Source organism: Bacillus rossius, chromosome 1 (assembly GCF_032445375.1).
Source record: "Bacillus rossius redtenbacheri isolate Brsri chromosome 1, Brsri_v3, whole genome shotgun sequence".
In the NCBI taxonomy this organism is placed as follows: domain Eukaryota; kingdom Metazoa; phylum Arthropoda; class Insecta; order Phasmatodea; family Bacillidae; genus Bacillus; species Bacillus rossius.
Genome location: NC_086330.1, coordinates 208,890,259 through 208,902,556, shown reverse-complemented (window position 1 = coordinate 208,902,556; position 12,298 = coordinate 208,890,259). Strand labels below are relative to the sequence as shown.

The 12,298-nt window shown below is 37.8% G+C and overlaps 1 protein-coding gene across 1 annotated transcript in view; it reads right to left on the bottom strand.

The window, feature by feature from the left end:
- Nucleotides 1–12,298, bottom strand: part of LOC134527261 (mpv17-like protein) — a 520,718-nt gene that overhangs the window by 65,160 nt on the left and 443,260 nt on the right. The window contains exon 4 of the mRNA XM_063359784.1: nt 4,221–4,333. Within this exon, the coding sequence (XP_063215854.1) occupies nt 4,221–4,333 (113 nt within the window). The remainder of the gene's footprint in view (nt 1–4,220; nt 4,334–12,298) is intronic.

Sequence of the window (12,298 nt, the reverse complement as noted above, 5' to 3'; positions counted from 1 at the left end):
ACTTTAACCTTGACCTTTGATATTGACATTGAACTTTGATCTTGACCTTGAACTTTGACCTTGACCTTTGACCTTGGCCCTTGACGTCCATCTTATATCCATCAGTTTGGGTTCAGTACTCGCTACATTAAGCATTTATTATTACTGAGGCGCTCACTATCATGAAATTTGGACACCATCTTAGAATTGTGTAATTACTTAGCTAGAAATTCGGGAAAAAGTACAAAATTCATCAAAAAAATAAATAATAAAAATACTGAATGATTCGATCAGTTCCTCTCCTTGGTTCTGTTCCTGGGTGATGCAATAAATTTAATTTTATGTAAAAATACCACCAAAGTGACAGATTCAAGAAATAAAACACCACAAGTTCTTTTACAAACATAATATTAATTTTTTATTATTTGAATTCTACTACAGGAACACTTGCGAAAGCCAGCAATTTTATAAACAATTAGGCATGCACAGGCGTGAAATGTCTAATTCTTAGCTCCAACTGGTTTATACTAGACAGAGACCATCCAGAACCTTTACTGACATAGTCATCTTCTTGACAGTGGTTAACAGTTTGCTTCACATCGTTAGAACTGTAAAAAACTGCAACCGATGTCTTGAATGCACACTTCTTTAATTTCTCATCGATTGGATATGGCTTTGCATATATACAGTCCAAACACAATTTATATTTTAATAGACCGATTTTGATACATCTTCAATAAGCTGATTGATTATGTCCTGTCTGATATCATCAAGAAAAGTACTTATATCCTTCGAATCACTTGTCGTATTTAGATAATTGTAGTCTTTCAATGTTCCACGAAATGCAGACTGCGCCAAGTAGAAGCCATTATCATTCACCTGTAATGCAGCGACCACTGTCATAGGTTTATTTCCATGTCCAGACGACATATCGCAGTAGCTGCAAGGGTATCGCGGTGATGAAGAGCCTTTCAGACCCACTCTAAATACTGACGTTACCGCAGGTGTACCATTTCCAGGCATACTCTTATGAACATCAATTGTTCGCTGTTGCAGCGAAACATGTAACTTTTGCCGTACAGCACAACCTTTGCGTGTCTTCAGGTGTGTTTTCATATTACTTTTTCTGGCAAACTGCTTATGACATTTCCCACAGCCAAACATGTTGTGAGGAGGATTCTTAGCACATTCACTCTTCTCGTGTAGACGAGCATTGCTGATGTTTGAGAAAATGTTTTCGCAGTAATGGCATCGATGTTCGTTAGTTTTTGGCGAATCACCATCCATTGAATTCTCAATCGAGTACGAAACTGCGTTCGTCGAGGTTTCCTGTGCAGCCAACACTGATTTCATTAAGCTCTCTTCTACTGGTGGTACCACGACTGTTGAAGTCTCATCCAGTGCTTTCGTCGTCGTTGCCAACGGGATCTGCTCCATCATCGTCGATGCTGACGTCAGGGTTCCCGTAGTCGATGGTACAACCTCCATCGAATTCACTGTTAGAGACGGCAAAGATGCCATCATGTTCACAAGAACAGGTAATTACGCGACTTATGTACCAGATGAAACTACTAGGTGATCCTTATACCGTCGACGACAGTAACATACTGAGCGACCTGATGTCTACGACACTTTTATATAAATGCACCCGATGGAACAATATGCTAGTCAAATCAAGAACCATTTACTATAATACAAGAGTCAAAACAACATTAAAAATAGAAGCTCATATGATCGAAAAAATTCAATGCGGAGTGATAATTTCTCGTCTCAGGAATTCGATCTCACCAATATACGCTTGGCTCCAAGAGGTCCAATTCGCGCAGTCAGATCCATTTACACTTGGCTACAATACTCCAAATGCCCATCAGCTTCAAGCGCTCCAAGAGCTCCAAAGCTCAATTCGCTCCAACACGCAATGTTCACGCAATTGACACACAGGAAACGGAATGAACACACAGTACACACAGGAAAGGAAATGAACACACAGTACACACAGTATACACAGTAAACGGAACGAACGCGCAATATTCACGCAATTGACGCGCAATACACGCAATGTTCACGCAATGTACGTAATGACTACACAATATTCACGCAGTTCAAGCATTTAATGAAAAGGAAGCACAATCGGAAGCACAATCATCGAAAAAAAGCACAATTCGAACTACAATCATCGAGAAGGAAGCACATTTGGAAGCACAATCTCAAAGAGGAAGCACATTTGGAATCACAATTTAAAAAAGGAAGCACATTTGGAAGCACAATCAACGAAATGCAGCACAATTGGAAGAACATTCATCAAAACAGGAATCACATTTATCGAGATGAATGCTACATTTTCACAAACATTCATCTCAGCAGGTTGCAATCACCTATTTTATTTATGATATAATGTCTCCAAAGTTATTTTGTTTCAACAGTCATTAGCTCCATCAATCATTGGCTCCAATAGTCATTAGCGCTAACAGTCATTCACTCCAACAGTCTGACGTCGCCACAAGTGCTCCTTCCAGTCGCTTAGACCGTTGTTGCACATTGCACCTTTTTGCCCTGATGGCATCACCAGTGAGTAGGGATGTGGGGGAAAATTGTTGATAAGGGTGGGGGAAATGAACGAATGAAAAGAGTTGTGGGAACTCGGGCGAAAACGCACGGTAGAAGAGGGGAGTGTGGGGGAGAGAGAATTTTGCGGGCGACACAGGAGTATCGCGCCAGTGGCCAAAGACAACAGATCACGAGGAAGTCGTGCCGCTGGAGTGGTATAGTGGCAGTGTCGCGGTTGGCAGCGGAAATGTCGGGCGCGCAGGAGGCGCGTGTTAGCAGACAGACGCCTTGGCCGTCGCGGGACGCAAACGAGGCGAGGAAGTTTTTCAGGTTCGTCATGTTCGACAACACGAACCTGCTGTATTTTCGAGACACTTCCTGAGCGGGAGAGCGACACACCTGCGCTAGGCTAGATCCCCCATACCACGAGGCTCGAACCCCCTCTATCGCAAATCTGAGCAGCCGGGAATTTAACCACGCCAAACGGGATCAGCCCCAGTGACATCAAGTCATTGGCTCCAGCATTCATTAGCTCCAACAATCTTTTGGTTTCAATAGTCATTAGCTCCAACAGTCATTGACTTCAATAGTCATTGGATTCAATAGTATTTTTCTCCAAAAAGTTTTAGGTCTAGCTGCTATTTAGCTACTAGCCTAGGGGGCTAAGAAGCTACGAGTCTACATGAGCGCATTGGGTAAGAGGCGCGGGGGAAGATGGAGGGGGAGGGTAAATTTCGAGAAACGAATTTTTAGGGAAGGGTATTGAAATTGCAAGAAAAAAATGAGTAAGGGTTAGGGGAAGGAAAGGGAGGTGCGAGGGTGAGAGGGTGGGAGATATATGCAATGGTCAAAGTGTTTGGTGGTCAGTCTGCTAGTGGCCTCCGTGGGGAAAGGACCTGTCATCTTTTTTTGACATAGATGGGTTCGAACCGAGTTCTCCGAGCTTCATGGTGTAAGTGTACATTTTTTTATAATTTTTCAAAATATCTTTAATTAAATCTTCATGATTAAATTCGATATATTAACTTTTTTGTGAATTTTAAAATTTTTCCCGATATCATAAAATAAAAAAAACGGATTTTGTAGATGGCGGCCGTAACGTAAATTGCAATGGTGAAATTATATATAAAATGGCGGAAAGTTCAAGAAAACAAAATGGCGACGATTGCGTCATCCAAAATGGTGGATCCAAGATGGCCACCAAGGTCAAGGTCATGGTCAAAGTTCAAGATCATCCAATATGGCCACCGTGACGGCACACTGCAAGATGGTGGTCGGCACCACGGCACCACACGCGGAACCCAGTGCCAGGAGGAACAATTATATAGCCTACTACTTGTTATCATTAAAAATTATACCACTAACTTTACTTTTATGATTTACAACATTTCAAACATTATTCATAGCCTACTTCTTAATAAAGAAGATTGGAATAAATTTGGGTAAAGATTATTGTTTTGAATGATGAAAAAGTTTTATCAGTTTGAATATAATTGTTAATTTATGTAAATGATTTTGTGTAAAACCTGTGTTAAAGTATCATATTAATTTCTGCGATATTCTATAGTACATATTCTTAAGGAGCTCATAAATCGACAAATAAATATAAATACTAATGAATTTCACATAAATACAATACCACGATACACGCATCTGCTCGTAATGCAGTGAGACGAGTGTGTATAAATGCTTACTGATGTAGAAGGCGATGATGACCGGTGGCGTGAAGATTAGCTGGTCCAATACCAGCTTCTTCACTACAGTCCTGGCAGCTGTTCCCACGAAGCGCTTGTCTAACCACTTGTACCTGCACATACACACACCGCATCAGTCATAGTCCTGTGATGGAAAACTCGGAGGAATGGAGTAGCGGGGCAAAACGGAATATATTACCCAACTCTTCTGTAGAGTTGACACTACAACAACAACTAGTCTTCCTGCATCGCTAAACATCATTTTCTCGCTTAATGCTGTGTGTTTTCCTCAGATTTACAGTGTTTACATCCTTTTCTATTTTACGTTGTAAATTTTCAAAATAATCTTCCGAATGTTTTGTCTCAATTTCCATGAGAAGTTATTTAAGAGATATTTTGAAATATTAAGTTGGGATATAATGTGCTTATTTGTACCTGTTTGTAACGTCACACATATATATATATTAGGCACAATGGCGTGGGGCGGAATTTGTAGTACCTTATTTCACCCCGAGGAAAAATTGTCCTTAAACTTAAGAACAATGTACCAATAATCTATATATATATATATATATATATATATATATAAATGTTTTGTTGGTTTGTGTACGCTTCAAAAACACAAAAAGTTCTGCACCGATCGAGCTGAAATTTTACCATTATATACAACCCGCATCAAGGATTGTTTTTATCTACTTTTCACGTCAGCAACATACCCGCGACCGCGAAAAAGTAACTGCGCCATTTTATTAATGTGTTTTCTCACCAATAAATACAAAAAAAAACACGCATTTTCTGTTATGGAAACGTTTCTCCATGCCAAAGGATTTCTCTTAGCAATGGAAAAAACTACGTCAAGTAAAGCGAGCGGGAAATCCTTACTAATATTATAAATGCGAAAGTAACTCTGTCTGTCTGTCTGTCTGTCTGTTTGTTACCTTTTCCCGGCTGAACGGCTGAACTGATCGTAATGAAATTTTGCAAGGAGATAGATTTTATCCTGGGGATGGACATAGGCTATCTTTTGTCTAAAAAAAATAAATTTTAAACGGGTTAAAAAAATATATCATAATTTTATGTAACGTGTGTCATAGATATACAAACTGTTAGTGTCATTCCTCTATGTCTGCCGAGCAATAGCTTTCAAGCCATTACTTTACGTTTTGCTATTGTAAGGAACTAAGTAGAGAATAAGAAAAAAATAAATATCTTGACAGTTTGTAGTGTCGCCATATTTGTTTCACTTTTCAATACCGTTTTTGTATATTACAGTTTAAATTATTTTTTACAGTACCTACTTATAACTTATTTGCAAGGATTTTGGTTTAGTGTTTATAATTTATCAGCTGAGCGTCAAGAGTATTAGGGCTACTGAGACCGAAGACCAGAAATATTTATCAATTATGTAATATATTTTTGAAAAATTTGAATTTTACTATTTCAGGTAGGTCGATTTTTTTTTATTAATTAAAATAGTCACGTGTAATTGCCATCTTCCTTTATTTCATATTAAACATTATGTTTGGTTGAGTGTGAGATAATTTTATTTATGTATGTTTTAATTTCATTTATTTTCTTATATATATATATATATATATATATATATATATATATATATACACATTCTTACCTACCTACTTCTATTAAATTTCAGGCGGATGTTAACATTATCATTCCAGTTGTATACATTTTTTTGTCAAAATAGATGTTATTTATACTATTTGTTTCATTTTGGACTATGTTTTTTTTTTTTTTTTTTTACTTAATTCAAAGATTTGTGGTGTGTACAGGGAGTGATATCTCTATTAATTTCTATACTCCTTTGGATAAGCGGAATATGGCCACCACAGTTTTACATATCAACAAATCCTACAAATGTTTTAAACATTATGACAAATAAAAAATAGTTTCACAAACATCTTTAGTTTTTTTTGGTGTGTATAGTTTGAAGTTTAATATAATGTATGTACGTAAATTCTTAAACATAGAGTTATTTATTAATTTATTTAGAAAATTATTCATAGGTAGGTAAAAAGTTTTCCTTTATATCGCTTTCGATTTGGGGTGTTTCCGAGCCATTCGGGGTCCTCAACATCACCCACTCCTCCCCCCCCCCAGGTGGTTAAAGCCCCAAAATTTCGAAAGTTTAAAATTTTTTAAAAAATCTTTCTCTTTCGATTTTAAGCGTTTTCGAGCCATTCAGGGTCCTAGAACCCCCCGCCCCCCTCTGGGAAAAAGCCCCAAAATTTCGATAATTTTAGGAATTTCAAATATCTATTCTTTCGAGATGGAGTGTTCCGAAACATTCGAGGTCCTGAACCTCCACCCCCCCCCCTCCCTTTTCTCAAAAGTGAAAGCCACAAAATTTCGAAAAATTGGAGAAAATTGTATTAAAATTAAGTCATTACGAACTAAAGTGTCCGGGGCATGGTGGAACTTTTACCCAAAGCCGACTTCGCACCCAATTTTGTGGAAGGGGGGTGGGGGGGAGTGCAAAACTCCAAAATTACGACAAATTTCAAAAAATTCTTAAATTTAAGTATACTTTTTTACTATTTTGAGTGTTTCCAAGCCATTGGGGGTCCTCAAACTACCCTCCCCCCACAAGGAGTCAAAGACCCAATAATAAAAAAATTTCCCAAACTTTCGAAAACCTATTCTCTTTCGGTTTGGAGTGTTTACGAGCCATTCGGGGTCTTAAACATCACCCCCCCCCCCCCTTCTCAGGGGTCAAAGCCCCAAAATATAGAAAATTTTTAAAATCATTCTCTTTCGATTTTAAGTGTTTCCCTGCCATTCAGGGTCCTCAAAATAACCCCTCCCCCTCTGGGGACGAAGCCCCAAAATCTCGAAAATTTCAGGATTTTCAAATATCATTTCTTTCGAGATGGAGTGTTCCGAACCATTCGAGGTCCTGAACCTCCACCCCCCCCCCTCCCTTTTCTCAAAAGTGAAAGCCACAAAATTTCGAAAAATTGGAGGAAATTGTATTAAAATTAAGTCATTACTAACTAAAGTGTCCGGGGGATGGCGGAACGTTTACCCAAAGACGTGTTCTCCAACAAATTTGTGGTAAGGGGATTGGGGGAATGCAAAACCCCAAAATTTCGAAAAATTTCTTAAATTTAAGAATACTTTTTTTACTATTTGGAGTGTTTCCGAGCCATTCGGGGTCCTCAAACTACCCTCCCCCCACAAGGAGTCAAAGACCCAATAATTAAAAAAATTCCCAAAATTTCCAAAAACCTATTCTTTTTCGATTTGGAGTGTTTACGAGCCATCGACGAGCATCACCCCCCTCCCCTTCACAGGGGTCAAAACCCCAAAATTTAAAAAATTTCAAATTTCATTCTTTCGATTTTTATTGTTTCCCAGCCATTCAGGGTCCTCAAAATCACCCCTCCCCCTCTGGGGTCAAAGCCCCAAAATTTCGACAATTTCAGGAATTTCAAATATCATTTCTTTCGAGATGGAGTGTTCCAAACCATTCGAGGTCCTGAACATCCACTTTTCGCAAAAGTGAAAGCCCCAAAATTTCGAAATATAAGAATATATGTAATTGGATTTTGGTATGTATGACGTCGATAAACTCTTACACCGTTTGACCGATCGCCATGAAAGTTGGCACATCGAAGTGTTTTTACCATCCATTTTTTTTGTAACTCGCCGCTAGATGGCGCTGTAGCGCATCAACTTCTAAACATTTCAACCGATCGCCCTGGGTAAACATAAAATCATAGGTCACAGATACACAAACAGTAATTATGAGTCATTTCTTAATGTCCAACACACTGGACATATCGCTATCCATTTTGCTGTAACTCGCGGACAATATATCACCCGGTGTTCAGCCCGGGCAAAGCCGGGTACTGCAGCTAGTGACTATATACAATGAGAATGCTTTTATTGTGAGGTGCAATAATTTAAAAATGACCAAGCGTACCGGTATGGGACTAATTATACAATATGAATTAGGTACTTTAGTGTGATCGTGTCTCGATTGTGCTGCGCAGTTATCCAAATCGTACGTAGAGGTTATTTTTGTATGGGTCTATCACCACTTGATGTGGGATTGCATATAGATGGTTCTAGGCTATTCATTTTTTGAACTCCTTAGACCCTATACCTTTTTTTTTTAATTTCATTAATATGTTCTATCGTCAATAACAACAATTTCATCAATCGTAAGTAGAGGTTATGTTTTGTATGGGTTTATCACCTGGCTATTCATTTTTTGAACTCCTTAGACCCTATTCTTTTTTTTTTTAATTTTTAATTTAATTAATATGTTCTACGGAATTTTTAAACTCACTTGATCTGCCAGAAAAACCACCACACATTCTTAAATTGAAAATAGGTGTGCCAATTTTCCTCTTGCGGATTATTAATCAGCCAAAACTCTGCAACGGCACGCGACTTTCGGTTAAGAAATTAACGAATAACGTAGTGGAAGCAACGATTTTAACAGGGCCTTTCAAAGGTGAAGATGTCCTCATTCCTCGAATACCCATGATCCCGATCGATACACCATTTCAATTTAAAAGATTACAATTCCCAATTCGATTGGCATTTGCAATCACAATCAATAAATTTCAAGGTCAATCTTTAGAATTGTGTGGTTTAGATTTAGATGCGGATTGCTTTTCACATGGACGACTGTATGTTGCGTGTTCCCGAGTCGGAAAACCAGATAGTCTTTATATCTACGCATACAGTGGAAAAACAAAAAAAAATTGTATATCCACAAATATTGCAAAATTAAACTTATATGAAATGTATTATTTGTTTTGTTTCTCATTTCTCAACTATTCAATCACAATGTGCCACAGCGAAGCGTGGCAGGGTACAGCTAGTATATATATATATAAGTGTTATGTTGGTTTGTGTACGCTTCAAAAACTCAAAAAGTTCTGCACCGATCGAGCTGAAATTTTACCATTATATACAACCCGCATCAAGGATGGTTTTTATCTACTTTTCACGTCAGCAACATACCCGCGACCGCGAAAAAGTAACTGCGCCATTTTATTAATGTGTTTTCTCACCAATAAAAACAAAAAACACGCATTTTCTGTTATGGAAACGTTTCTCCATGCCAAAGGATTTCTCTTAGCAATGGAAAAAACTACGTCAAGTGAAGCGAGCGGGAAATGGCTATATACAATGAAAATGCTTTTATTTTGAGGTGCAATAATTTAAAAAAAAATGACTAAGCGTACCGGTATGGGACTAATTATACAATATGAAAGAGGTACTTTAGTGTGATCGTGTCTCGATTGAGCTGCGCCGTTATCCAAATCGTAAGTAGAGGTTATGTTTTGTATGGGTCTATCATCACTTGATGTGGGATAACATGTAGATGGTTCTAGGCGATTCATTTTTGAACTCCGTATACCATATACCATTTTTTTTATATTTATAATTAAAATTAAAAATGTTATATCACCAATGACAACAATTGCATCACATTCAAAGCACAAGTGCGAAAAACTTTTTTTTGACCTATTAGCTGTGTACCAGTAACCACGCCATCTGCCGTAATCGAGGAAAACACTCGCTGACAACCGCAATAGTAATAGCTCAGTCACATGAGAAACAATATTCGTTTCCAATTACATGATGGACCGTAAATATATTATTAATTTTCAATGCTGTCTATCCTGTGTCTCATTGTTGTCGAACTACAGCAATGACAATCACGAGAGATAGGAGAATATAAGAGCTGTGAGAGCCATTAGAATTTATAATCTCATTCCTTTCTTCTGTTTCAGTGAAAACCGAAATGTTGCCTCGCAGAAAGTCAAATTTGGGCCGTCGCACTCGCCACACAGAAGGATCAAGAATACGGCTTTCAAATATGACTGAGGAAGAGCGAGCATACGTACGAGAGAGGAACAGACTAAGCACTATCCAGACACGTAACGTGGAACCAGCAGAAAGACGAGCAGCCAGGCTTGAGGATGCACGATTGCGAGCACGTCAGTCGCGTTCTGCAGCAAAAAATTTGGTTCGTTTTGAACGGAATGAACGCGAAAGGGTGAGGATAGCTGAAACACGAACAGAAAGAACAGCTGATCTGCATCAGGAATACAATCGTCTTGCGTTCCGGTACAATCCAGCTGTTCATTATAGTTCAAGTCAGCATGTTGTCATTGGTCAGATGAGTCATGTCTGTAGCTACTGAAAAGAGTCTAGTCTGAACTATATAGTTACTCTAAACTACTCTTCTGTACTCTACTGTTGTCAGAAATAATAATATTATAAATAATAAACACAAATATTGATAGTTCTCTCTGGATATTAATTACCCTGATTATTAATATCTGTCGACTATAGACTCTTTGGTTATTATTAAATTTGTATCTGGGCGCCACCCTTATGCACAGCTTAACTTAATTACTAGGATAGGACTAGTGTAGTGTGGTGCATAAGATAAAAAGGAAACAATTTCACACTTCAAATCTATAATGGGCATGAGATTGGCAACATGTAATTTAAGGTCATTAAGAAAACAAACATATACCCAAAAAAATAATAACAGGGTAACATAGGATTAAACAAATAATCTTTAATCAGATAAAATATAGATAATTAATGGTTGGACCAGTGGTATACTAGTATGTTTTCTTAAATAACAGTAAGTATGTTGCACACATGATAAAACACAACAAATGTTCATAAGTTCAAATTAATTATGTCTGTTGCTCTCAATATAGAATCGAATTTTAGTGCGAGAAAAAAAAATACTGTTTAATATCTTCGTATTTCAATTTAATTTAGTGTACCTCGGCGGAATTCAGTGTGTAGTTGTGGTAGACCACCATGAGAGCTCCGTCTCATTTCACCTCTGGGTTAGAACTAATTAAAGTGTAGATCAGAATTTGTAATTGGCTTTAACAAATGTTTATCTCAATAGGTCTTTAATGTGTTCAGCACAAAACTCAATATTTATATGTCCGTCGGCAATGTTAAAATACGTTAATGCAGAAATACGTTTCTTTCAAAATAGCATCATGAGTCAGTATTTTACTCACGGTAATTCACTCCTAATTACTCGTCATATAGGACGTGCCCTATTTAAACAACATGTAATTATGTTTCAAACGACGATTGAAAACATCCTAGTAATAGGATGATCTAATTAGCTCGTAGATATTTCTTATTTTTAAGGGGATTGAAACCCAGGCTATCTAGCCAACGCCGTCGTTATTCCAAGACTTTTTTCTTAATTTCAGTAATGACGTTTATCTTAAGTTACATGGCCTCTCATTGGCCGAGACACAAAGATCGTTGACTTAATTATCACATCAAAACCAAATACAGACACTTAACAATACAACTTAATATGCTAAAATTTCTTAAATTTAAAACTTGATTTTTCAACAATGAAAGTTTTGTTATGCAAATTACGTATAAAAAGTTCAATTTGCCGTTACAGTCAATTGCTCCTTAGAGGGGTCTTGCTAATTGAGCTTCAAAGTCACTTGGGCTACACCATAGAGTATGGTAGTCGTAGATATGTCCAAATACACAACAATAAAGCAAAACATAAAAATTTCAACAAATAATAATAATAATTAAAAAATGTTATTAATAATAAAAACAATACACTTTCTGTGCGTGGGACAGAAATGTAACAGCACATAATTGCCGCCCTTGATAAGCATAGTGTGTTGCAGTTTTCAAATTTTGATCAAGGCACGGTATGCTTTTCAGTTGGAAACTCGCTGCTCGAGTTAAATAAAAAAAAGTTCGTTGCCAGGAAACGACTCGCGCGACACCACAAAACGACAAAAAGAAGGAGGGATAAAAAAAACTTTGGCGCGAGAAAGGACACCTGTCCCGCACCCCTCTTCCTGACTCGTGAACGATTCTCCTCATTGCGCGGCCCTCTGTCACAGAGTTCAGACCTGCGCTGACCGTCGGTGCATTTTCGCGGGAAAACTTGCGATCTTGTTGAAGTTTTCGTAGTCGTCAGTCCTGGAACTAAGTTGGATGCAGTGGCACTCGGAGGACAATACTCACAGTAAGTATTCGTCGCGATCACAAGGGAAATGTGATGAACTGTACATGTTGCA